At 49.9% G+C, this 25,844-nt stretch overlaps 2 protein-coding genes across 3 annotated transcripts in view; both read left to right on the forward strand.

Annotated features, from left to right (window-relative positions):
• The window catches only part of LOC117968823 (serine/threonine-protein kinase SIK3-like), a 65,538-nt gene extending 48,493 nt beyond the window's left edge, over positions 1–17,045 (forward strand). Inside the window, exons 13-25 of one of the 2 annotated variants that reach the window (XM_059009576.1) lie at positions 178–330; positions 462–535; positions 1,294–1,443; positions 3,278–3,428; positions 4,753–4,878; positions 4,963–5,063; positions 5,202–5,311; positions 6,620–6,953; positions 9,523–10,370; positions 11,055–11,221; positions 11,313–11,445; positions 13,937–14,077; positions 15,880–17,045. In XM_059009576.1, coding sequence (XP_058865559.1) covers positions 178–330; positions 462–535; positions 1,294–1,443; positions 3,278–3,428; positions 4,753–4,878; positions 4,963–5,063; positions 5,202–5,311; positions 6,620–6,953; positions 9,523–10,370; positions 11,055–11,221; positions 11,313–11,445; positions 13,937–14,067 — 2,478 coding nt within the window. In that variant the 3' untranslated portion in view covers positions 14,068–14,077; positions 15,880–17,045. Of the gene's footprint in view, positions 1–177; positions 331–461; positions 536–1,293; positions 1,444–3,277; positions 3,429–4,752; positions 4,879–4,962; positions 5,064–5,201; positions 5,312–6,619; positions 6,954–9,522; positions 10,371–11,054; positions 11,222–11,312; positions 11,446–13,936; positions 14,078–14,516 lie in introns of both variants that reach the window. The other variant, XM_059009575.1, reaches the window with a different exon arrangement.
• Positions 17,046–22,317: 5,272 nt separating this feature from the next.
• Positions 22,318–25,532, forward strand: LOC117969558 (apolipoprotein A-I-like). Its single transcript, XM_034917479.2, has 4 exons — positions 22,318–22,421; positions 24,241–24,302; positions 24,484–24,637; positions 24,763–25,532. The coding sequence occupies exons 2-4, from the start codon at positions 24,260–24,262 to the stop codon at positions 25,361–25,363; spliced, it is 798 nt and encodes a 265-aa protein (XP_034773370.2). The 5' UTR covers positions 22,318–22,421; positions 24,241–24,259; the 3' UTR covers positions 25,364–25,532.
• The last annotated feature ends 312 nt before the right edge of the window (positions 25,533–25,844 follow it).

The raw sequence follows: 25,844 nt of genomic DNA on the forward strand, positions 1-25,844 counted from the left end.
GTCTCCGTCTGTGTGTCTGTCTGTCTGTGTGTGTGTGTGTGTGGAAGTCTCAAAACATATGGAGTGCAAGGTGATCTGAGTTGTGTGTGTGTGTGTGTGGGGGGGGGGGGGGGGGTGGTGGTGGTTCTGTGTCACTGTGTATCTAACCCCTCCTCTCTCTCTGTCTCCCCCTCACAGGAGCAGTCTCTCCTGCAGCCCCCCACTCTGCAGCTCCTCAATGGGATGGGCCCTCTCGGCCGCAGGGCCTCTGACGGAGGAGCCAACATCCAGCTCCATGCCCAGCAGCTGCTGAAGAAACCCAGAGGGCAGTCTCCACTGGTGTCCAGCCCGGTGAGTGTGTCTCTACGAGGGGCTGCTCATGAGGGTCCCTGCATCACGAGAGGGAGGGTGAGGGGGTGCGTTACTGAAGGGGCAGGAGGGATAGAACATGTGTGTTAATGTTGGGTCTGGTGTCTCTGCAGCATCCAATCCAAGCTGTCACCCCCGTGGATGAGGAAGGATCAGATGGAGAGCCGGACCAGGAGGCTGTGCAGAGGTGAGGGAGGGAAGGAGGGAGGAGAGAGGGAGAGAGCTTCACTACAGCTCACTAAAACACTTCCCTGCTTGTTCAAGAGTGCTGCCTCTGCACAGGTTCAGAGCTCTGCAGTGTAGCTGGTTGACTGCCCTACTGCTCTCAGCCACTGAGGGGAGCTGTTTCCTGGAACTGTGCCCAGGCAGCTTTCTTCTTTGACCGATAGCATCGTGGCAGCAGTTTTGAACTTTGTTTATGGCTCCTTATTATTTCTTGTTTGCTCAACAACGGCACGCAGCCAGGCTGCGTTCAAAGCAGGGGATTCTGGATGGCCGGGTGCATTCACTCTTCATCTAGAATGTGCACAAACTTTGCAAATATTTATTTTCTGAGGACTTTGTGTTTTCTGTGTGAAGAACACTGTGGGTGGTAGCTGGCTCCCTCTGCCCATCCCTGACCTGCGATCACCCTTTATTCATTTACCCAACTCCCTCGTTTTAAACTGCCAGCTTCATGAAAATAAGGATTATGTGACGTACAAACAGGCTGACGATAAAACTAAAAAATAACCTCATCAAGGTTTTCAGACTCACTTGTGGCAACGCAATTATAAGGGAAAACTAAACAAGAATGAAAAAAATCAGCTCGTGTCTTCATAAATAGGAATACTTAAAAATGTGGGCCCTTGCAGTGTAGTGTTCAGTGGTAACAAACAGCATATACACAGCACGGTGTTTCCTGATTGCTTTTTCTCTCCCTCTCTCCCTCTCCCTCTCTCTCAGGTACCTGGCGAACCGATCAAAGCGACACACGCTGGCTATGACCAATCCCACTGCTGAGATCCCCCCAGACATCCAGAGACAGCTGGGGACCCAGGCATCACGCCAGAGAGTGTGGGCTCAACACCTACTTGCACCCGAGCAGCACGGCCGGTGAGACTGACGCAGTGTCACACACACACACACTGACATGCACTGTCACTCACACACACACACATGCACTGTCTCACACACAGAGCTGAGGCACACACACACACACTGTCGCATGGTCTCTCTCATACAGACCTGAGAGCCCAGGCAACTTGCCTCAGAGCAACATGACCAGTTACACTGACACACTGTCACCCACTCACACTGACACACTCACACTGACACACACACACACAATCATGCTGTGACCGACTCACACTGACACACACACACACGATCATGCTGTCACCCACTCACACTGACACACACACACTGACACACACACACACGATTATGCTGTGACCCACTCACACTGACACACACACATACGATCATGCTGTGACCGACTCACACTGACACACACACACTCGATCACACTGTGACCCACTCACACTGACACACACACACACGATTATGCTGTGACCCACTCACACTGACACACACACACTCGATTACGCTGTGACCCACTCACACTGACACACACACACACGATCATGCTGTGACCCACTCACACTGACACACACACACACGATCATGCTGTGACCCACTCACACTGACACACACACACATACGATCATGCTGTGACCCACTCACACTGACACACACACACACGATCATGCTGTGACCCACTCACACTGACACACACACACACACACACGATCATGCTGTGACCCACTCACACTGACACACACACACACGATCATGCTGTGACCCACTCACACTGACACACACACACATACGATCATGCTGTGACCCACTCACACTGACACACACACACACGATCATGCTGTGACACGCACACACTAACACTGCAGCCAGGCTTCAGAGGGCTTCACCCTTGGATCATTTGAAGCCGGACAGAAGCACAGTAAACAGTCTCACTTCTAACATGACAGGCTATTTACTGTGTTCCATAGCTGAGGCAAAATCATTAAGAAACATTGAAGCCAAATGCCTTCATCAGTGTCGATTGATTGAACACCATGCATGTCTAATGCTTTTACACTGCGTATAGCTTGAGACAGCGCCAGCATTGACTGGGCTTTCACCCTGGCGTGCGAGTGCAATACTGAGCAAGCTGTTTCCAGGCTGGGAAAGCTGTGCTGTGCTGGCTGATAAGCTTATTGCTGATAGAGACACCTGCTGATGTGCATTGTGTTGTATTGTATTGCACGGCTGAGGTCATCTATTGCGATTGCAGCTTTATGGTCATCAAGTCTCAGTCCAGAGTCTGGTGAGATTCTGAGTCAGCATGTTCTCTAGAGGCCATGTTAATTGATACCTTTTTAAATTAATGAACACCTTGCATACAACTCCTAGTGTGATAAATGGAATAATGTTTTAATGGATTGAAACACACACACACACTGACACACACGCACACACACACACTGACACACACACTCTGACACACGCACACGCACACACTGACACACACACACACTGACACACACGCACACACACACTCTGACACACGCACACACTGACACACACACACACTGACACACGCACACACACACTGACGCGCACACACACACACACACACACTGACACACACACACACAGAAAGCTGCTGCTCTGCAAGGTGCACATTAAGATTTAGGACACAGTATAAAGGTAGGGCATTCAGGTGTGTTTTAAGCGCAGTAGAAAACGGAGGGGGAGAAACCTGTTCTGTCGAGGGAGCTGTTTGGAAGCCGTGACACCTGCAAGTCTGTTTGTTGGTGCACGTTAAGGGGTATTACTGTAGGTGAGTACACAGTGTCTCTCCAGTGCTAACTGTGCCTCCCACCCCCAGGTCAGTCTACAAGGACTGCAACACTCTGCACCTGCCCACTGAACGCTTCTCCCCAGTCAGGCGCTTCTCCGATGGGGCCGCCTCTATCCAGGCCTTCAAGGCCCATCTGGAGAGGATGGCAACGAACCACAGCATCAAGCAGCTCCAGCAGGTAAGGGGGGAACTGAGAGTGTCAACGCCTCTCTGTGTGTCTCACTGGATCTCTCTCACTGTCTATCAGGAGTGTGAGCCCCTCTCTCTGTGTCTCAGGAGTGTGAGCCCCTCTCTCTGTGTTTCAGGAGTGTGAGCCCCTCTCTCTGTGTTTCAGGAGTGTGAGCCCCTCTCTCTGTGTTTCAGGAGTGTGAGCCCCTCTCTCTGTGTTTCAGGAGTGTGAGCCCCTCTCTCTGTGTTTCAGGAGTGTGAGCCCCTCTCTCTGTGTTTCAGGAGTGTGAGCCCCTCTCTCTGTGTTTCAGGAGTGTGAGCCCCTCTCTCTGTGTTTCAGGAGTGTGAGCCCCTCTCTCTGTGTTTCAGGAGTGTGAGCCCCTCTCTCTGTGTTTCAGGAGTGTGAGCCCCTCTCTCTGTGTTTCAGGAGTGTGAGCCCCTCTCTCTGTGTTTCAGGAGTGTGAGCCCCTCTCGCTGTGTCTCAGGAGTGTGAGCCCCTCTTGCTGTGTCTCAGGAGTGTGAGCCCCTCTCGCTGTGTCTCAGGAGTGTGAGCCCCTCTCTCTGTGTCTCAGGAGTGTGAGCCCCTCTCTCTGTGTTTCAGGAGTGTGAGCCCCTCTCTCTGTGTTTCAGGAGTGTGAGCCCCTCTCTCTGTGTTTCAGGAGTGTGAGCCCCTCTCTCTGTGTTTCAGGAGTGTGAGCCCCTCTCTCTGTGTTTCAGGAGTGTGAGCCCCTCTCTCTGTGTTTCAGGAGTGTGAGCCCCTCTCTCTGTGTTTCAGGAGTGTGAGCCCCTCTCTCTGTGTTTCAGCAGTGTGAGCCCCTCTCTCTGTGTTTCAGGAGTGTGAGCCCCTCTCTCTGTGTTTCAGGAGTGTGAGCCCCTCTCTCTGTGTTTCAGGAGTGTGAGCCCCTCTCTCTGTGTTTCAGGAGTGTGAGCCCCTCTCTCTGTGTTTCAGGAGTGTGAGCCCCTCTCTCTGTGTTTCAGGAGTGTGAGCCCCTCTCTCTGTGTTTCAGGAGTGTGAGCCCCTCTCTCTGTGTCTCAGGAGTGTGAGCCCCTCTCTCTGTGTTTCAGGAGTGTGAGCCCCTCTCTCTGTGTTTCAGGAGTGTGAGCCCCTCTCTCTGTGTTTCAGGAGTGTGAGCCCCTCTCTCTGTGTCTCAGGAGTGTGAGCCCCTCTCTCTGTGTTTCAGGAGTGTGAGCCCCTCTCTCTGTGTTTCAGGAGTGTGAGCCCCTCTCTCTGTGTCTCAGGAGTGTGAGCCCCTCTCTCTGTGTTTCAGGAGTGTGAGCCCCTCTCTCTGTGTTTCAGGAGTGTGAGCCCCTCTCTCTGTGTCTCTGTGTTTCAGGAGTGTGAGCAGCTCCGGAAGATGTATGCTGCATCCCTGGATGAGCGGCTCCTGGAGCACACCCAGCATCAGCACATACTGTACCAGCAAGAGCAACATCACCAGATCCTACACCAGCAAATGCAGGTGCTTGCCCTCGACTGTGTGAAGTACTGTCTGAGATGTGTTGATCACGTCCTTGTGTTTTACTGTGTTTCTCTGCTGCTGCAGGAATGCATTCGCTCCACTCAGCCCTCCCCTCCTCTGCAGGCTATGTCCATGGGACAACACGGAGAGAACCAGCCCAGCCTGCTGACACACCAGCTGCAGAGGTCAGTGTCCACTGCATGTAGAGAATCACACCGTGAAACGTTCTCCTGATTTTTGTTTTAATTGGATCTAAGCTGGTTTGGCTCCCCTGCTGTGTATCTGACTGTGTGTTTGTTTCCTTGTCTCCTTTCGTCTCGCAGGCTGCGGATCAAGCCCTCCAGCCCGCCCCCCACCCACCCCAGCAACCACCTCTTCAGGCAGCCCAACCAGAGCCCCCCCCCTGGAAGCACAGGCCTGCTGCAGAGCCACGGTATGTGACCTTGTGAAGACCCTCTCACAAGCGAGGGAGGCAGGGTTAGCTGTATAGTCCAGTCACAGTGAGCAGGGTTAGCTGTATAGTCCAGTCACAGTGAGCAGGGTTAGCTGTATAGTCCAGCAGTCACAGTGAGCAGGGTTAGCTGTATAGTCCAGCAGTCACAGTGAGCAGGGTTAGCTGTATAGTCCAGCAGTCACAGTGAGCAGGGTTAGCTGTATAGTCCAGATGTCACAGTGAGCAGGGTTAGCTGTATAGTCCAGATGTCACAGTGAGCAGGGTTAGCTGTATAGTCCAGTCACAGTGAGCAGGGTTAGCTGTATAGTCCAGCAGTCACAGTGAGCAGGGTTAGCTGTATAGTCCAGTCACAGTGAGCAGGGTTAGCTGTATAGTCCAGCAGTCACAGTGAGCAGGGTTAGCTGTATAGTCCAGCAGTCACAGTGAGCAGGGTTAGCTGTATAGTCCAGCAGTCACAGTGAGCAGGGTTAGCTGTATAGTCCAGATGTCACAGTGAGCAGGGTTAGCTGTATAGTCCAGATGTCACAGTGAGCAGGGTTAGCTGTATAGTCCAGTCACAGTGAGCAGGGTTAGCTGTATAGTCCAGCAGTCACAGTGAGCAGGGTTAGCTGTATAGTCCAGTCACAGTGAGCAGGGTTAGCTGTATAGTCCAGCAGTCACAGTGAGCAGGGTTAGCTGTATAGTCCAGTCACAGTGAGCAGGGTTAGCTGTATAGTCCAGTCACAGTGAGCAGGGTTAGCTGTATAGTCCAGTCACAGTGAGCAGGGTTAGCTGTATAGTCCAGTCACAGTGAGCAGGGTTAGCTGTATAGTCCAGTCACAGTGAGCAGGGTTAGCTGTATAGTCCAGTCACAGTGAGCAGGGTTAGCTGTATAGTCCAGTCACAGTGAGCAGGGTTAGCTGTATAGTCCAGTCACAGTGAGCAGGGTTAGCTGTATAGTCCAGCAGTCACAGTGAGCAGGGTTAGCTGTATAGTCCAGCAGTCACAGTGAGCAGGGTTAGCTGTATAGTCCAGTCACAGTGAGCAGGGTTAGCTGTATAGTCCAGCAGTCACAGTGAGCAGGGTTAGCTGTATAGTCCAGCAGTCACAGTGAGCAGGGTTAGCTGTATAGTCCAGTCACAGTGAGCAGGGTTAGCTGTATAGTCCAGTCACAGTGAGCAGGGTTAGCTGTATAGTCCAGTCACAGTGTGCAGGGTTAGCTGTATAGTCCAGTCACAGTGAGCAGGGTTAGCTGTATGCTCATTGATCAGATAGTTGATGCGTGTGTTCTTTTCTCACCTCTTTCAGGAGCCGGTTCTCCCTCCCAGTACCAAGGCATGCCATCACACAGCGCTGCTTTGTTCCAGCAGTCCAGTAACACCCCCCCTCCCCCTGGCCTGCCGCGTGTGGGCATGGCTCCTCCCCCTTCAAACATGCCCCGTGGTGTTTCCATGGCGCCGGCCCCTCCCCCGCAGCAGGTGACTATCCAGGTTCAGGAGGCAGGGGTGCCCTGTGAGGGACCCCCACACCTCCACATTCAGCAGCAGCAGCAAAGGCAGCAGAGCCTCATGGCTTCACTGGCAGTCAGCGGGCACCGTGTGCTGGGCAAGCAGCTGAGCGCAGACAGCGCCGAGGCACACAGGTACCCCCCGTCTCTCTCTGTATCACCCTCCTCTCTGTATCACTCCCTCCTCTCTATCACCTCCCTTCTCTCTGTATATCCTCTCTATCTCCTCTCTCCTCTCTGTATCACCTCTCTCCTCTCTGTATCACCTCTCTCCTCTCTGTATCCCCTCTCTCCTCTCTGTATCCCCTCTCTCCTCTCTTTATCACCTCTCTCCTCTCTGTATCACCTCTCTCCTCTCTGTATCCCCTCTCTCCTCTCTGTATCTCCTCTCTGTATCTGCTCTCTGTATCCCCTCTCTCCTCTCTGTATCGCCTCTCTCCTCTCTGTATCCCCTCTCTCCTCTCTTTATCACCTCTCTCCTCTCTGTATCACCTCTCTCCTCTCTGTATCCCCTCTCTCCTCTCTGTATCTCCTCTCTGTATCTCCTCTCTGTATCTGCTCTCTGTATCCCCTCTCTCCTCTCTGTATCACCTCTCTCCTCTCTGTATCACCTCTCTCCTCTCTGTATCCCCTCTCTCCTCTCTGTATCTCCTCTCTGTATCTCCTCTCTGTATCTCCTCTCTGTATCGCCTCTCTCCTCTCTGTATCTCCTCTCTCCTCTCTGTATCTCCTCTCTCCTCTCTGTATCTCCTCTCTCCTCTCTGTATCACCTCTCTCCTCTCTGTATCTCCTCTCTGTATCTCCTCTCTGTATCTCCTCTCTGTATCGCCTCTCTCCTCTCTGTATCCCCTCTCTCCTCTATGTATCTCCTCTCTCCTCTCTGTATCCCCTCTCTCCTCTCTGTATCTCCTCTCTGTATCTCCTCTCTGTATCGCCTCTCTCCTCTCTGTATCCCCTCTCTCCTCTCTGTATCTCCTCTCTCCTCTCTGTATCACCTCTCTCCTCTCTGTATCCCCTCTCTCCTCTCTGTATCTCCTCTCTGTATCTCCTCTCTGTATCTCCTCTCTGTATCGCCTCTCTCCTCTCTGTATCCCCTCTCTCCTCTCTGTATCTCCTCTCTCCTCTCTGTATCACCTCTCTCCTCTCTGTATCCCCTCTCTCCTCTCTGTATCTCCTCTCTCCTCTCTGTATCTCCTCTCTGTATCTCCTCTCTCCTCTCTGTATCACCTCTCTCCTCTCTGTATCCCCTCTCTCCTCTCTGTATCTCCTCTCTGTATCTCCTCTCTGTATCTCCTCTCTCCTCTCTGTATCTCCTCTCTCCTCTCTGTATCTCCTCTCTGTATCTCCTCTCTGTATCTCCTCTCTCCTCTCTGTATCTCCTCTCTGTATCTCCTCTCTGTATCTCCTCTCTGTATCCCCTCTCTCCTCTCTGTATTGCCTCTCTCCTCTCTGTATCTCCTCTCTGTATCTCCTCTCTGTATCTCCTCTCTGTATCTCCTCTCTGTATCCCCTCTCTCCTCTCTGTATCTCCTCTCTGTATCTCCTCTCTGTATCGCCTCTCTCCTCTCTGTATCCCCTCTCTCCTCTCTGTATCTCCTCTCTCCTCTCTGTATCTCCTCTCTCCTCTCTGTATCACCTCTCTCCTCTCTGTATCCCCTCTCTCCTCTCTGTATCTCCTCTCTGTATCTCCTCTCTGTATCTCCTCTCTCCTCTCTGTATCTCCTCTCTCCTCTCTGTATCTCCTCTCTGTATCTCCTCTCTGTATCTCCTCTCTCCTCTCTGTATCTCCTCTCTGTATCTCCTCTCTCCTCTCTGTATCACCTCTCTCCTCTCTGTATCCCCTCTCTCCTCTCTGTATCTCCTCTCTGTATCTCCTCTCTCCTCTCTGTATCTCCTCTCTGTATCTCCTCTCTGTATCTCCTCTCTCCTCTCTGTATCTCCTCTCTCCTCTCTGTATCTCCTCTCTCCTCTCTGTATCTCCTCTCTGTATCCCCTCTCTCCTCTCTGTATCTCCTCTCTCCTCTCTGTATCTCCTCTCTGTATCTCCTCTCTGTATCTCCTCTCTGTATCTCCTCTCTCCTCTCTGTATCTCCTCTCTGTATCTCCTCTCTCCTCTCTGTATCACCTCTCTCCTCTCTGTATCCCCTCTCTCCTCTCTGTATCTCCTCTCTGTATCTCCTCTCTGTATCTCCTCTCTCCTCTCTGTATCTCCTCTCTCCTCTCTGTATCTCCTCTCTGTATCTCCTCTCTGTATCTCCTCTCTCCTCTCTGTATCTCCTCTCTGTATCTCCTCTCTCCTCTCTGTATCACCTCTCTCCTCTCTGTATCCCCTCTCTCCTCTCTGTATCTCCTCTCTGTATCTCCTCTCTCCTCTCTGTATCTCCTCTCTCCTCTCTGTATCTCCTCTCTGTATCTCCTCTCTGTATCTCCTCTCTCCTCTCTGTATCTCCTCTCTGTATCTCCTCTCTGTATCTCCTCTCTGTATCTCCTCTCTGTATCTCCTCTCTGTATCCCCTCTCTCCTCTCTGTATTGCCTCTCTCCTCTCTGTATCTCCTCTCTGTATCTCCTCTCTGTATCTCCTCTCTGTATCGCCTCTCTCCTCTCTGTATCTCCTCTCTGTATCTCCTCTCTGTATCACCTCTCTCCTCTGTATTACACCTCTGCATGGGTCAGTGTATTATCTCTTCCTCTGTGCTTCCACAGCAGGAGCCTGGGTCGCTTCTCCTCGTCGACGGGCTATGACCAGACTCACCTGCACCCTCACCTGTTCCCTGAGAACGCCCGCGCGGTGGCCCAGACCTACAGCCAGGGCACTGGGCCGTTCCTGCAGGCCCCCTCGCTGAAGATGCCCACCCTGGACCCCTTCCAGAGCTTCCAGCAGCAGCAGCAGCAGCAGCAGCAGGGGCAGGGGGTCTATGTGGCAGCCTCCGCACTACAGCAGGCTCTGCTCTCTCCCAACCCTCCTGAGTACCGGCCCCAGCAGCACATCACACACACTCTGCAGGGGCTGCTGTCTCCCCGGCACTCCCTCACTGGGCAAGGGGACCTGCGACTGCCCGCTGCAGACCTGGCACAGCTGCTGAAGAGGCAGGGAGGCAGAGCCCCACAGCAGCAGCGGGACTACAATGACATGCTGCTGCTCAGGCACATGAGCCAGGGGGACGGGGTGGCAGGTAGGGGGTCAGTGGGGGGCTTCCAGCAGTGCCAGGACCCCTCCTCGGCAGCCTCCCCCTTCCACCACCCTAACCCCCACTCCCACCACCTGCTGCAGATCCAGTCCCAGGACTGCCCCCCTCCCCACGCAGCCTTCTCCTCGGCCGGCCCCCCCTCTCACCCCTCCTCCCTTCAGCACTCGGAGAGCATGGAGGAGGAGGAGAGCCCCCAGCCCCAGGGCTACCCGGACAGAGCACTGACCAAAGCGGGGTGCCAGGACAGCGCACTGCTGCTGAGTGGGGACTCGGACACACTACTGGGGGCCCCCCTGAACCCCGCGCAGCAGTACGGGGCCCCGAATCGGCAGGGCTTCGTGCGGGGCAGCTCCAGCAACAGAGGTAAGGAGGAGTCCAGGGGCTCAGCTTGCGTTTCCTGCGTCTTCTACCTCCTCTCTCCTCCCATGAAGCGCGGCCCCTGAACTCCACTAGTTTGTGCGTCACATGCACTAGGAATCAGTCCTTTGTAATTGATAGTTTTTTCTATCAAACACCCGGTTGGCTGCTCTAACCTGTTCTGTTCTGGGGTTGCCTCCATTCACTTTATATTGTAGAAAGATGTTTTGTGGGAATCTTGAGTCGTGTTTGCCGGGCAATCTGTTGGCGTTTCTTTTTGTGTTCACCCCTCCCCACCCTCGCTTCCTGTCTGAAGGGACAGTGAGCTTTGCGTCTGGCTACAGCCTGCTTGGTTGGCTTGGATTGTTGCTTCATTATCTGTGAATGCTGTTTTGCAAATACCTGAAGCTTATCTCATGAACAGTGTCACACACATGCTTGAGATAAGGTTTTTATTGTGAGCAGTTTTATTATTTACAAAGAAACGTCAGTAAACCAACAAGCCGCTGTGCTTTTACCATGTTTAAGTTCGTAGCCTCAAAATGAAGCCAGTATCAAAACAGATGTCACCAGATCTCATAGTAGAGGCTGGAGGTTTGCAATACATTGTTGGTAGAGACTCCAATGCAAACTCTGTTAAACTCATCTCTCACCTCACCGCTCCTCTCCTGTCTGCTTCTCTCTTTGAAGAATCAGTGTCAGGAGAGCGCATGGACAGGAGGACCCCTGTGCAGGCCATGGAGATGCCTGATCACAATGGAGTGAGCTACTCGCCCCGCCCTGCCGCCAGCGAGCTTTACAGGACCCGCGGGTCTCTGCAGAGGCACCACACCATCCAGAACTGCGACGATGCCTATGTGAGTAACCAGGCTGTCTGTTTCTCTTTCTCTCTGCCTGTCTGTCTTTCAGTCTCACTCCCCAGTCGCTCCTCTCTTCTCCTCTCCACAGGACCAGGTGGAGCCCATGTCTGGCATGAGCCTATTGGCTGGAAAGGCACTTAGCTCCGCCCGCATGTCTGATGTCATCCTCAGCCAATCATCTCTCACAGGAAGCCAGCAGCTGCAGAACCCGGAGGATGAGGGTGAGTGCGGGATATTAACACAGAGGTATTAACACGGAGGTATTAACACGGAGGTATTAACACGGAGGTATTAACACTGAGGTATTAACACGGAGGTATTAACACGGAGATATTAACACTGAGGTATTAACACTGAGGTATTAACACTGAGATATTAACACGGAGGTATTAACACGGAGGTATTAACACGGAGGTATTAACACTGAGGTATTAACACGGAGGTATTAACACTGAGGTATTAACACGGAGGTATTAACACGGAGGTATTAACACTGAGGTATTAACACTGAGGTATTAACACGGAGGTATTAACACGGAGATATTAACACTGAGGTATTAACACTGAGGTATTAACACTGAGATATTAACACGGAGGTATTAACACGGAGGTATTAACACGGAGGTATTAACACTGAGATATTAACACAGAGGTATTAACACGGAGGTATTAACACGGAGGTATTAACACGGAGGTATTAACACTGAGGTATTAACACGGAGGTATTAACACGGAGGTATTAACACTGAGATATTAACACTGAGATATTAACACGGAGGTATTAACACAGAGGTATTAACACAGAGGTATTAACACTGAGGTATTAACACAGAGGTATTAACACGGAGGTATTAACACAGAGGTATTAACACAGAGGTATTAACACGGAGGTATTAACACGGAGGTATTAACACTGAGATATTAACACTGAGGTATTAACACTGAGATATTAACACGGAGGTATTAACACGGAGGTATTAACACTGAGGTATTAACACGGAGGCATTAACACTGAGGTATTAACACTGAGGTATTAACACGGAGGTATTAACACTGAGGTATTAACACGGAGGTATTAACACGGAGGTATTAACACGGAGGTATTAACACGGAGGTATTAACACGGAGATATCAACACTGAGATATTAACACTGAGGTATTAACACTGAGGTATTAACACAGAGGTATTAACACGGAGGTATTAACACGGAGGTATTAACACGGAGGTATTAACACGGAGGTATTAACACGGAGATATCAACACTGAGATATTAACACTGAGGTATTAACACTGAGGTATTAACACAGAGGTATTAACACGGAGGTATTAACACAGAGGTATTAACACGGAGGTATTAACACGGAGGTATTAACACTGAGGTATTAACACTGAGGTATTAACACTGAGGTATTAACACGGAGGTATTAACACGGAGGTATTAACACGGAGGTATTAACACGGAGGTATTAACATTGAGATATTAACACTGAGATAGTAACACTGAGGTATTAACACTGAGATATTAACACTGAGATATTAACACGGAGGTATTAACACTGAGATATTAACACTGAGGTATTAACACGGAGGTATTAACACTGAGGTATTAAAATGATCTAGACAGCATTCAGAACTGGGCAGACACATGGCAAATGAAATTTAATAGAGAAAAGTGTAAAGTATTGCATGCGGGCAATAAAAATGTGTATTATAAATATCATATGGGAGATAGTGAAATTGAAGAAGGGAACTATGAAAAAGACCTAGGAGTTTATGTTGACTCAGAAATGTCTTCATCTAGACAATGTGGGGAAGCTATAAAAAAGTCTAACAAGATGCTCGGATATATTGTGAGAAGTTGAATTTAAATCAAGTGAAGTAATGTTAAAACTCTACAATGCATTAGTAAGACTTCACCTAGAATATTGTGTTCAGTTCTGGTCACCTTGTTACAAAAAGGATATTGCTGCTCTAGAAAGAGTGCAAAGAAGAGCAACCAGAATTATCCCGGGTTTAAAAGGCATGTCGTATGCAGACAGGCTAAAAGAATTGAATCTATTCAGTCTTGAACAAAGAAGACTACGCGGTGATCTGATTCAAACATTCAAAATCCTAAAAGGTATAGACAATGTCAACCCGGGGGACTTCTTTGACCTGAAAAAAGAAACAAGGACCAGGGGTCATAAATGGAGATTAGATAAAGGGGCATTCAGGACAGAAAATAGGAGGCACTTTTTTACACAGAGAATTGTGAGGGTCTGGAACCAACTCCCCAGTAATGTTGTTGAAGCGGACACCCTGGGATCCTTCAAGAAGCTGCTTGATGAGATTCTGGGATCAATAAGCTACTAACAACCAAACGAGCAAGATGGGCTGAATGGGGCCTCCTCTCGTTTGTAAACTTTCTTATGTTCTTAAGAGAGATTAACACGGAGGTATTAACACTGAGATATTAACACTGAGGTATTAACACTGAGATATTAACACGGAGGTATTAACACTGAGATATTAACACTGAGATATTAACACTGAGATATTAGCACTGAGATATTAACACGTTGTCTCTCTCTTTCTGTGTGTCTCTCTCTCCCTCTGTCTCCCTCTCTCTCCCTCTCTGTCTCTCTCTCTGTCTCTCTCTCCCTCCCTCTCTCTGTGTCTGTCTCTCTCTCTCGCTCTATCTCTCTCTCGCTCTCTCTCTGTCTCTCTCTCAGAGTGTGGGGAGGACACGGAGGACAGTCAGCAGCTCAACAGCTCCTGCTACCCCTCCTCCTGCACCAGCGACATGCTTCTGAGCTACAAGCACCCGGACCTGCCCTACAGCATGGAACAGGCAGGGGTGTAGCTGTGGAGAGGTGAGCGCGTGTGTGTGTGTGTCAGAGTGTGTGCATGTGAGTGTGTGTGTGCGTGTGAGTGTGTGTGCGTGCGTGAGAGTGCGTGTGTGTGTGAATGCACGTGCGTGTGTGTGCGTGAGAGTCTGTGCGTGTGCGTGCGTGAGATAGTGCGTGCGTGCGTGTGTGTGCGTGAGAGTCTGTGCGTGTGCGTGCGTGAGATAGTGCGTGCGTGCGTGTGTGTGCGTGTATAGCTTCGCCCCAGCATTTAGGATTCCTCGATGGCAGTTTGAAGTAATAAATGTGAGTCAAGGACAAGGTGCCCCTCTAACAGTGTGAATCAGTGACATACTGGTGGATGTGTAGCTGTACCTGAAACACTGCAGTGTTTGATGGGACTGGATGGTGCACACTGCAGCTGTGCAGAGCAGCGTGATGAGTCCCATTCTCTTCTCTCCCACAGGTGGCTCTAGCCTTGAGTTTCTAAAGGTCCATTTCAGCCAACAGTATCTAGCAGCATCACGCCAAACAGCCATTGTATTTCTTTTCTTGTTGGATTTCATAGCTCCAGTCTGTACGTCAATCTACAGTGTGTTCTAACTGCCATGTCTGCCTGCATCAGCTATTCAGGAAATTACAAGAGCGAGAGAGAGAATCAAGGATTTGAAATTTAAAAAGGGAATCCAGACCAAACCCAGGAATGCACAGACGTCACGTGACAGGATATCGGCTCTCCTGATTGGGCGTGGACGATTCTGTCCTCCACCCTGATTGGTGTGGTTGGATAACCTGCCCTCAGTCAAGTCAGGCCAAGCTGTTAACACCCCGTACCCCCCAGCACACACACACACACACACGGACTTACAAGTACAAACTCACTCACTCACAATATTCCACCTACACATACTGTACTGTCAAATGCCAAAGTTCATACATATGCACGTGATTGCTGCCACACACACACAGCACACGCGGAGTCTCAGACACACAGCGCACAGTCACGCTGCTGTCCAGCAGAGGAGGCTGTGTGTGTCGTGAGGAGTCACAGCACTCCTCTGTGCAGCAGTAGCTCTGTTTCCAGGTAGTTCAGGAGGACCTGCTGTTCTTGCTGAGGGAGCCCGATTGTTCTTCACATCCGGATGGCAGCCAGTCCGCGATGCATATCCCTGAAAGGACAGGCACAATTTCTAAAATGTCAAGAATTGTTTTTTTCAGAGGTCTGAGTCAGACCTCTTTTGATCCCTCTGGGACGCCCAGATTTCCCAGTTGATCGCCTAACAGGGGTGCAGTCCGCTTTTTGTGTCCTTCATTGTCGTTGTCTCCAGTGGAATTGCATTGATCCCATTTGATTTCCTTTCATAAAACCTGCTTATAGACTTTATAAATGTAAAAAACAAAAACAGGCTTTCCTACTTTTTTTTTTCTACAGTTTCTTTGCTCGTTTATGTAGGAATTATGATTCTGATTATTATTATTATTATTATTATTATTGTTATTATTACTCTGTTCTGTAAATGTTATTATTCAAAAGGAAGTATGTGTTTTAAGAAGTAGATTCTGTTTGAGTTGTAACCTGCACCTGTTGTTCAGAGTATTTTCCTCTTTGATGACTGATCATTTGTGACTCCTGCTTGTTTTCCTTGTGCCAGTAACAATGAGTTCATTCTACCTTTCCATTTAAACAGCGTGCTTTATATTTGTAAAGTCATAATATTCTGCTTTTGTTATTTTAATGATACAGTAATTATCCCAAAAACACGCGCTTCTGTTTTTTGTTTGATGTTTGAAGGGGAGGCTGTAATTATTTTTCTCTTTAAACTCTAAAGTGTACAGACTGATGCTTTTGAAAGGCCAGTCTTGAGAGTCTTTCTGGATCTGCACAATGAAAGACTGGTGTGATCTCTTCTGTGATCTGAAGGACTTCTGGGAGTCGATAAAAACTCAGTGACCATAATCCTCTCCCCTCCCCTCTCCCCACCCTGACAAGAGAGGAGAGCGCTGGACAGCAAACTCAGTGAACATATCCCCTCCCCTCCCCTCCCCAGCCTGACAGAGAGGAGAGCGCTGGACAACAAACTCAGTGAACATACCCCCCCCTCCCCTCCCCTCCCCAGCCTGACAGAGAGGAGAGCGCTGGACAGCAAACTCAGTGAACATATCCCCTCCCCTCCCCTCCCCACCCTGACAAGAGAGGAGAGCGCTGGACAGCAAACGCAGTGAACATACCCCCCCCTCCCCTCCCCACCCTGACAAGAGAGAAGAGCGCTGGACAGCAAACTCAGTGAACATACCCCCCCCTCCCCTCCCCAGCCTGACAGAGAGAAGAGCGCTGGACAGCAAACTCAGTGAACATATCCCCTCCCCTCCCCTCCCCAGCCTGACAGAGAGGAGAGCGCTGGACAACAAACTCAGTGAACATACCCCCCCCTCCCCTCCCCTCCCCAGCCTGACAGAGAGGAGAGCGCTGGACAGCAAACTCAGTGAACATATCCCCTCCCCTCCCCTCCCCACCCTGACAAGAGAGGAGAGCGCTGGACAGCAAACTCAGTGAACATACCCTCCCTCCCTGGACTGGATTGTTTATTAGAGTCCCACACACACTGTAAGTGCTGTACGGGAGTCACGCAGTACAACAGCAGACTAAACCACAGCCTTGTTCAGCAGCCCCCGCAGTGCACCTCCACTCGTCTGCTCCAGCCCTTGCTTTGTATCTCAGTGCTCAACACACGCAGTCTGTGTTCAATGTATATTCAGATTCTTTGCTAGATTTCTTCTGTTTTTTTTTTCTTTTTTTCTGAAATGTTGAAAGTATTTTATTTTTATTTTTTATTCTCTTCATTTATGTTGGATTTAAAAAAAATAAATAAGAAAAACAGCAAAAAAAGCAAAAGCGTTTCCAATGCTGTCTAGTCCGATGTTTGGATCACTTTCAAGTCGTCTTTTAGTTGGAAAGTGGGATCATGATGAATAAAGTGCAATTCCAACCTCCTCAGCTTCTCGACTGTGACTGGTCACTGCTTGTATCCTTGAGTGATGATTAGGGTAAGGGTCGTTCGACTCTGACACGCACACTGACACACACGCACACTGACACAGCAGTACTGACACACACAGTCCCTCACCTGTGGAACCACAGTACTGACACACACACACTGACACACAGTCCCTCACCTGTGGAACCGCAGTACTGACACACACACTGACACACACAGTCCCTCACCTGTGGAACCGCAGTACTGACACACACTGACACACAGTCCCTCACCTGTGGAACCGCAGTACTGACACACAGTCCCTCACCTGTGGAACCGCAGTACTGACACACAGTCCCTCACCTGTGGAACCGCAGTACTGACACACACACACACACAGTCCCTCACCTGTGGAACCGCAGTACTGACGCACACACTGACACACAGTCCCTCACCTGTGGAACCGCAGTACTGACACACAGTCCCTCACCTGTGGAACCGCAGTACTGACACACACACTGACACACAGTCCCTCACCTGTGGAACCGCAGTACTGACACACACACTGACACACAGTCCCTCACCTGTGGAACCACAGTACTGACACACACACTGACACACAGTCCCTCACCTGTGGAACCGCAGTACTGACACACACACACTGACACACAGTCCCTCACCTGTGGAACCGCAGTCCTGACACACAGTCCCTCACCTGTGGAACCGCAGTACTGACACACACACACTGACACACAGTCCCTCACCTGTGGAACCGCAGTACTGACACACACACTGACACACAGTCCCTCACCTGTGGAACCGCAGTACTGACACACACTGACACACAGTCCCTCACCTGTGGAACCGCAGTACTGACACACACACACTGACACACAGTCCCTCACCTGTGGAACCGCAGTACTGACACACAGTCCCTCACCTGTGGAACCACAGTACTGACACATTCCCTCACCTGTGGAACCGCAGTACTGACACACAGTCCCTCACCTGTGGAACCGCAGTCCTGACACACACACTGACACACAGTCCCTCACCTGTGGAACCGCAGTACTGACACACAGTCCCTCACCTGTGGAACCGCAGTACTGACACACAGTCCCTCACCTGTGGAACCGCAGTCCTGACACACACAATGACACACAGTCCCTCACCTGTGGAACCGCAGTACTGACACACACAGTCCCTCACCTGTGGAACCGCAGTACTGACACACACACACTGACACACAGTCTCTCACCTGTGGAACCGGAGTACTGACACACAGTCCCTCACCTGTGGAACCGCAGTACTGACACACACTGACACACAGTCCCTCACCTGTGGAACCGCAGTACTGACACACACACTGACACACAGTCCCTCACCTGTGGAACCACAGTACTGACACACACACACACTGACACACAGTCCCTCACCTGTGGAACCGCAGTACTGACACACACACTGACACACAGTCCCTCACCTGTGGAACCGCAGTACTGACACACACACTGACACACAGTCCCTCACCTGTGGAACCACAGTACTGACACACACACACACTGACACACAGTCCCTCACCTGTGGAACCGCAGTACTGACACACACACTGACACACAGTCCCTCACCTGTGGAACCGCAGTACTGACACACACACACACTGACACACAGTCCCTCACCTGTGGAACCGCAGTACTGACACACACAGTCCCTCACCTGTGGAACCGCAGTACTGACACACACACACACTGACACACAGTCCCTCACCTGTGGAACCGCAGTACTGACACACACTGACACACAGTCCCTCACCTGTGGAACCGCAGTACTGACACACACTGACACACAGTCCCTCACCTGTGGAACCGCAGTACTGACACACACAGTCCCTCACCTGTGGAACCGCAGTACTGACACACACACTGACACACACAGTCCCTCACCTGTGGAACCGCAGTACTGACACACACTGACACACAGTCCCTCACCTGTGGAACCGCAGTACTGACACACAGTCCCTCACCTGTGGAACCGCAGTACTGACACACACACTGACACACAGTCCCTCACCTGTGGAACCGCAGTACTGACACACAGTCCCTCACCTGTGGAACTGCAGTACTGACACACACATTGAATTATATGAAGAGCTGCATTGTAGTGTATTGCACGCGTTCCCAATCTCTTTTACCCGAGGCTCATCTGTTCAGCAGCATGCTGCACTGCGGACCACTATTAGCACTCCTTGAGAAAACGTCAAATTAAAAACCTTTGATATGTTTAAACCTGTAACATTATAAATAAACCTAATCTAAACTGTCCTTTATTCATTTGAATAAATATTGTGAAAGATGGAAATCACACAGAATATGCACTGAGTGAAAATATATTTTTAAAAAACACTTTTAGTATATAAAACAAATTGCAAAAACTAAACAGGCGTTTTTATCCAACCTTTAACTTCGGTATCTTTGTATAATTGAACATTTTAGAAATGCAGTTATTTTTCTTGGTCATCAGACAAGAAAGTGCAACGGTTTTTATTTATTTATTTATTCTTATTATTTTCCAACAAAACCTATTCTAGCGTTTTTTTAAGACGACTGTGAACGAGCCAGTAATCAATACAATAGCAGCATATCCAAACATTTTAACAAATCAATTACCGTGTGTAAGATTTATGAGTTTGAACATATCCATCAGAGGCATCCATTGAATTTAAATGAATGTTGTCAAGTGCAAAAGTTAGTATGAAAACGTTTCTACTAAAGAACAAACCCATTCCAGCTCCTCAAAGCTGAGCCCGCGGTACAAACCCATTCCAGCTCCTCAAAGCTAAGCCCGCGGTACAAACCCATTCCAGCTCCTCAAAGCTGAGCCCGCGGTACAAACCCATTCCAGCTCCTCAAAGCTGAGCCCGCGGTACAAACCCATTCCAGCTCCTCAAAGCTGAGCCCGCGGTACAAACCCATTCCAGCTCCTCAAAGCTGAGCCCGCGGTACAAACCCATTCCAGCTCCTCAAAGCTGAGCCCGCGGTACAAACGCATTCAAACTCCTGCAGCTGCCTGTTGTGTTCTTTATACTTTACAAAACGTATTCTGTGGTAGCGGAGTGGACATATTGTAATTGTATTAATACTGAACCCACTTTTACATCTGCTAGCAGAGCGATCACATGACCTTCACGCTGCTCTCTTGTCAGAGCCCTCGCTCGACATCCCGCCTACAGGCAGGCAATCTGTGAGCTCTGATTTGTGAATTTCTGCTTTGATTGACAGTCTGCCAATACTGCCTTGCTACGCTTTATTTTTCTAGTTTCAGCTGCCGCCGGCGCTGCTTTTCACTATGAATAGAAACAAATACACAGAGTGTGATTGCTCCCGCGGCCCACAGTTTGGAAGCCCTGCTGGACTGTGTTGGGTCAGCTCTGCCCTGACTTGGGATGAGATCCAGACAAACGCCTTGTTCAGGTGTGGATGCTGGCTGAGGCAGTTTCCTCCTATCTCATGCTGGCAGTTTCAATATTTGCATTGTTCAATGATTACAAGGATCCAATAAAGTCCGGTTGTTAATTTCCACAGCGGATACTGGTCAAGGCTGACCTGTGAGGGGGCGGCCGTGCCTGCTCAGCACATCAATACTGGCAGAGATTCACACTGCCCTCCCAGTCCAGGTGGGTGCCATCACGGATACACACACACACACACACACACAATCATCCGGCTCTCACACACACACACACACACACACAATCACCCTGCTCTCTCACACACACACACACACACAATCACCCGGCTCTCTCACACACACACACACACACACACACACACACACAATCACCCTGCTCTCTCACACACACACACACACACAATCACCCGGCTCTCTCACACACACACACACACACACACACACACACACACACACAATCACCCTGCTCTCTCACACACACACACACACACACACAATCACCCGGCTCTCACACACACACACACACAATCATCCGGCTCTCTCACACACACACACACACACACACACAATCACCCTGCTCTCTCACACACACACACACACAATCACCCGGCTCTCTCACACACACACACACACACACACACACACACAATCACCCTGCTCTCTCACACACACACACACACACACACACACACACACACACACAATCACCCGGCTCTCACACACACACACACACACACACACACACACACACACACACACACAATCACCCTGCTCTCTCACACACACACACACACACACACAATCACCCTGCTCTCTCACACACACACACACACACAATCACCCGTCTCTCTCACACACACACACACACACACACACACACACACAATCACCCTGCTCTCTCACACACACACACACACACACACACACACACACAATCACCCTGCTCTCTCACACACACACACACACACACACACACACACACACAATCACCCGGCTCTCTCACACACACACACACACACACACACACACAATCACCCTGCTCTCTCACACACACACACACACACACACAATCACCCAGCTCTCTCACACACACACACACACACACACAATCACCCGGCTCTCACACACACACACACACACACACTGGGGGAATCAGCTGGGGGAGGTGCTTACGACCGGACAAAGGTTCTCATATCTACTCTTCAGGGTTTAAAAACCTTTATTGACCCGCAAATTCCAATGAAACGTTTTCCTGGAAAGTTTAGCTTCTGAAGGTTTCATGAGATCCGCATTTAAAATATTTCTGCTTTAAAAACAGAATTCACAATAAACATTAGAAAACAATTGAATTTACCACTAAAGGTACCAGCAAGGTAACTGCATGGACCCTTAATCAATGCCTACCACAGGCATGGGACAAAAATTGGTTCATCAATAATTTCATTGCATTGATTATGCATTGCCTTTGAAAAACAAATATTAATGAAGCCGCTGTCTAATAATCCCACTGTGGAGAGCAGGCTGCCAGTTGTAGCAAGGCTATAATACTTTATTACTGTCAAATGTCCAAACCGCACAGCAGAGCTGTTTGGAGTTTGATTGGATTAAAAATGAGCCATGCTTTGTAAATATCAATAGATTTGTGTGAAGCAGAGGGAACCCAGTGACTGGGCTGCTCTCTGCCCTTGCTGACCTGCCCCTGCCTCTGCCCAGCACAGCGTGTTCCTGCGCAGGGTGGGTGTGGGTCCATCTTGAGGATTCTGTTTACACAAGCACTAATTACCAAACAGTGCTGGAGCCGTGACCCTTGAACACGAACTTCCAAATAATCAGCCAGTGCTCAGCACAGGGCTAATTCCACCAGACAGCAGCTATAAAACACCGCGGTCTGAGGGCTCAGCAAGACATTCCCCTGCAGAACCGGAAAGGTAAGACAGCCTCTACGTTTCTCCATGTGAGAAGACTTGCTAGGGTAGCCTGATGTTTTAAGAAACTACTGCTAACTTGAAGCTGTAAGAAACTAGCAACAGCCTTACAGACACTGCAGTCTTGTACCAGCGAGGCAGGCAGGAGGAGAAACTGTAGTGGGAAGCTTGGAAGAGGTTAATACTATGCTGGGTGATTTCAGAATGATTGACAGTGTTTAGATTATAGAATAGGAGGCTGTGTGGTCCAGTGGTTAAAGAAAAGGGCTTGTAACCTGGGGGTACCCAGTTCAAATCCCACCTCAGCCACTGACTCACTGTGTGACCCTGAGCCAGTCACTTAACCTCCTTGTGCTCTGTCTTTCGGGTGAGACGTAGTTGTAAGTGACTCTGCAGCTGATGCATAGTTCACACACCCTAGTCTCTGTAAATTGCCTTGGATGAAGGTGTCTGCTAAATAAAACAAACAAATAAATAGATTACTATGTCAGGCTGGAGCGAGAATGCTTTCAGGATTATTTTCACTTCACACAAATGCAATGAATGCTACTCTCATTCTGGGTCTGGTTCATTCCTTCACAAGGATATTCAGGGCTCTGTTCTTCCTGGTAGTTTTATAAGCATCTGATCACAGGAGCTTGTGTTCAGTGGCGTGGGTTTGTTTTCATTGCAGATCAGTGATGGGCAGGTGCAGGGTACCTGTGGGTTTGTTGTGATTGTAGATCAGTGATGGGCAGGTGCAGGGTACCTGTGGGTTAGTTGTGATTGTAGATCAGTGATGGGCATGTGCAGGGTACCTGTGGGTTTGTTTTCATTGCAGATCAGTGATGGGCAGGTGCAGGGTACCTGTGGGTTTGTTTTCATTGCAGATCAGTGATGGGCAGGTGCAGGGTACCTGTGGGTTTGTTTTCATTGCAGATCAGTGATGGGCAGGTGCAGGGTACCTGTGGGTTTGTTGGGATTGTAGATCAGTGATGGGCAGGTGCAGGGTACCTGTGGGTTTGTTTTCATTGCAGATTAGTGACAGGCAGGTGCAGGGTACCTGTGGGTTTGTTGTGATTGTAGATCAGTGATGGGCAGGTGCAGGGTACCTGTGGGTTTGTTTTCATTGCAGATCAGTGACAGGCAGGTGCAGGGTACCTGTGGGTTAGTTGTGATTGCAGATCAGTGACAAACAGGTGCAGGGTACCTGTGGGTTAGTCCACTTCAAGCACAATAACTTGAGCTGCATGCGTTCCAATTGCAGCGAATGAATCAGAAGATCCGGCTCATTGCTTTAGCTGATCTGAACACGTGGAGCAAGGCGGACTGGGAACCATCCCACTGACCAGTAGAAAGAAAAGACTCCTCCTGTTTAAGAAGCTTTCTTTGCACGCTGAAGTGTTTTTACATCATTCTTGTCTTCAATGGATCTAACTTGAAAGGACTAATTCAATTCACCTGGCTGGTTTCATAGCCCTTGATTAGCAGTAATCCTGACTATCAGAACATTGTTTTTAAATGAAAGACCTCTTCATACTCGACTTGGTACAAGGATGTTGAAGATATTTGATCAATACACAGATGTATAAAGTTAGATATTTTACTGTCAGTCTGACCCGTTTTACACTACAGAGTGCACTGCAATTAGCTCAGACTCAACTGACATGAAGCTGATTGTTGGTCAGCACAACGTTTGTGTTTCTCACTGGAATTGTCCAATTAAGATATTTCTCTAATTTCTGCTGGTATTCATCTTGCAGGCTTTTACCTGTATAGTACATTAGAGCTCATGTTTCCCTGAGTGATGTACAATGCCTGAGATTGATTTGCTCTGTTCTAGGTGCTGACACAAGACCATCATGAAGCTTGTAGCTGTCACTCTCGCTCTCCTGTTCATCACAGGTAAGGGGCTTGATCACAAATCTGCGTCAGTCTTTCCAGAACACTCTTCTCTCGTGTCCCAGTGTACACCGGTATACCATGCACAGTCATGCCCGGTCATGCCCGGTTCCTGTACAGGCCTCTTTCCCAGTTACCCCATTCCTAGTATACTCCAGTAACCCCTGCTGTGTGCTCCCCGCAGGCAGTCATGCCCGGTTCCTGTGGCAGGCGGACGAGCCCCCCAGCCAGCTTGAGGATTTGAGAGCCTCTCTGATGACCTACGTCAGCCAGGTGCGGGAACTAGCCAAGAGCACCATCGACCAGGTCGAGAGCACCGAGCTGGGAAAGCAGTATGGGTAAGCAAACCAAAAAAACTGTTCCTCTAGCGAGCATCACGAGGGAGTAACACTGCCCCCTGTGCCTCTATAACGCAGTACAGTGACCTGAAATCTAACCTGTTTGTGCATTGTGTGTCCCTCAGCGTAAGGGTCTCTGAGAGCCTGGCGCAGCTCAGTCAATACGTGCAGAAAGGGGCGAAGGAATTGGCCCCCTATTCCGACGAGGTCACCGTCCAGATTCTGCAGCAAACGGAGCAGCTCCGCGCACAGCTGAAGGCAGACCTGGAGGACGTGAGAGCAAAGGTGGCCCCCTACTCCAAGGAGGTGCGTGAGAAGATTCAGAAGCACGTGGAAGAGTACAAGGCCATGCTCGCCCCGCTGGCTCTGGAGCAGCTGGAGAAAGCCAAGCAGAACGTCCAGGAGCTGAGAGAGAAGCTGCAGCCCCACGCCGAGGTCCTGCGCGAGAAGGTGAAGACCAACGTGGAGGAGCTGCGCGTGCATCTGGCCCCGCTGACAAAGGAGCTGAAGGAGAAGGTCGACCTGCGACTCGAGAACTTCCGCAAGCAAGTAGCCCCCTACACAGAAGAGTACCGCGGGAAACTGAGCCAGGCCTTGGAGGAGGTCAAGCAGAGTATCGTCCCCCTCACCCAGGGGCTGCGCGAGAAGGTGGAGCCCTACACCGCGGAGCTCAGCACCAAACTCCTGTCCCTCTGGGAGACCGTGCTGCAAAAAGTCAAAGCCTAGACAGCCGCACACACACACTCTGAGTCACACTCACACACAGAGATGCTGACACACACTCACACACAGAGATGCTGACACACACTCACACACAGAGATGCTGACACACACACACACACACACACTCTGAGTCACACTCACACACAGAGATGCTGACACACACACACACACACACACACACACTCTGAGTCACACTCACACACAGAGATGCTGACACACACACACACACATATGATTGCAGTATTACTCTTTCTAACACACATCCAGCCCCCGTCCTGAGCCGGTGGACAGTGCTGTCTCTCCCTGTCTCCTGTACCACACGCTCACTCTCTATATCCCCTCACACGCTATGCTGGCTCGCTGTAAATGTAGCCCTTGCTGTGTTGTTATGAATGCATATTTATGTTCTGAAGAGTACTGAGCTCGCTTCAGCACAGTCGTCACCACCTTGTCTTCTCAAACGCACTGCTTGTCTATTTAATTG

This window comes from Acipenser ruthenus, chromosome 39, assembly GCF_902713425.1.
Source record: "Acipenser ruthenus chromosome 39, fAciRut3.2 maternal haplotype, whole genome shotgun sequence".
NCBI classification, from domain to species: Eukaryota; Metazoa; Chordata; class Actinopteri; order Acipenseriformes; family Acipenseridae; genus Acipenser; species Acipenser ruthenus.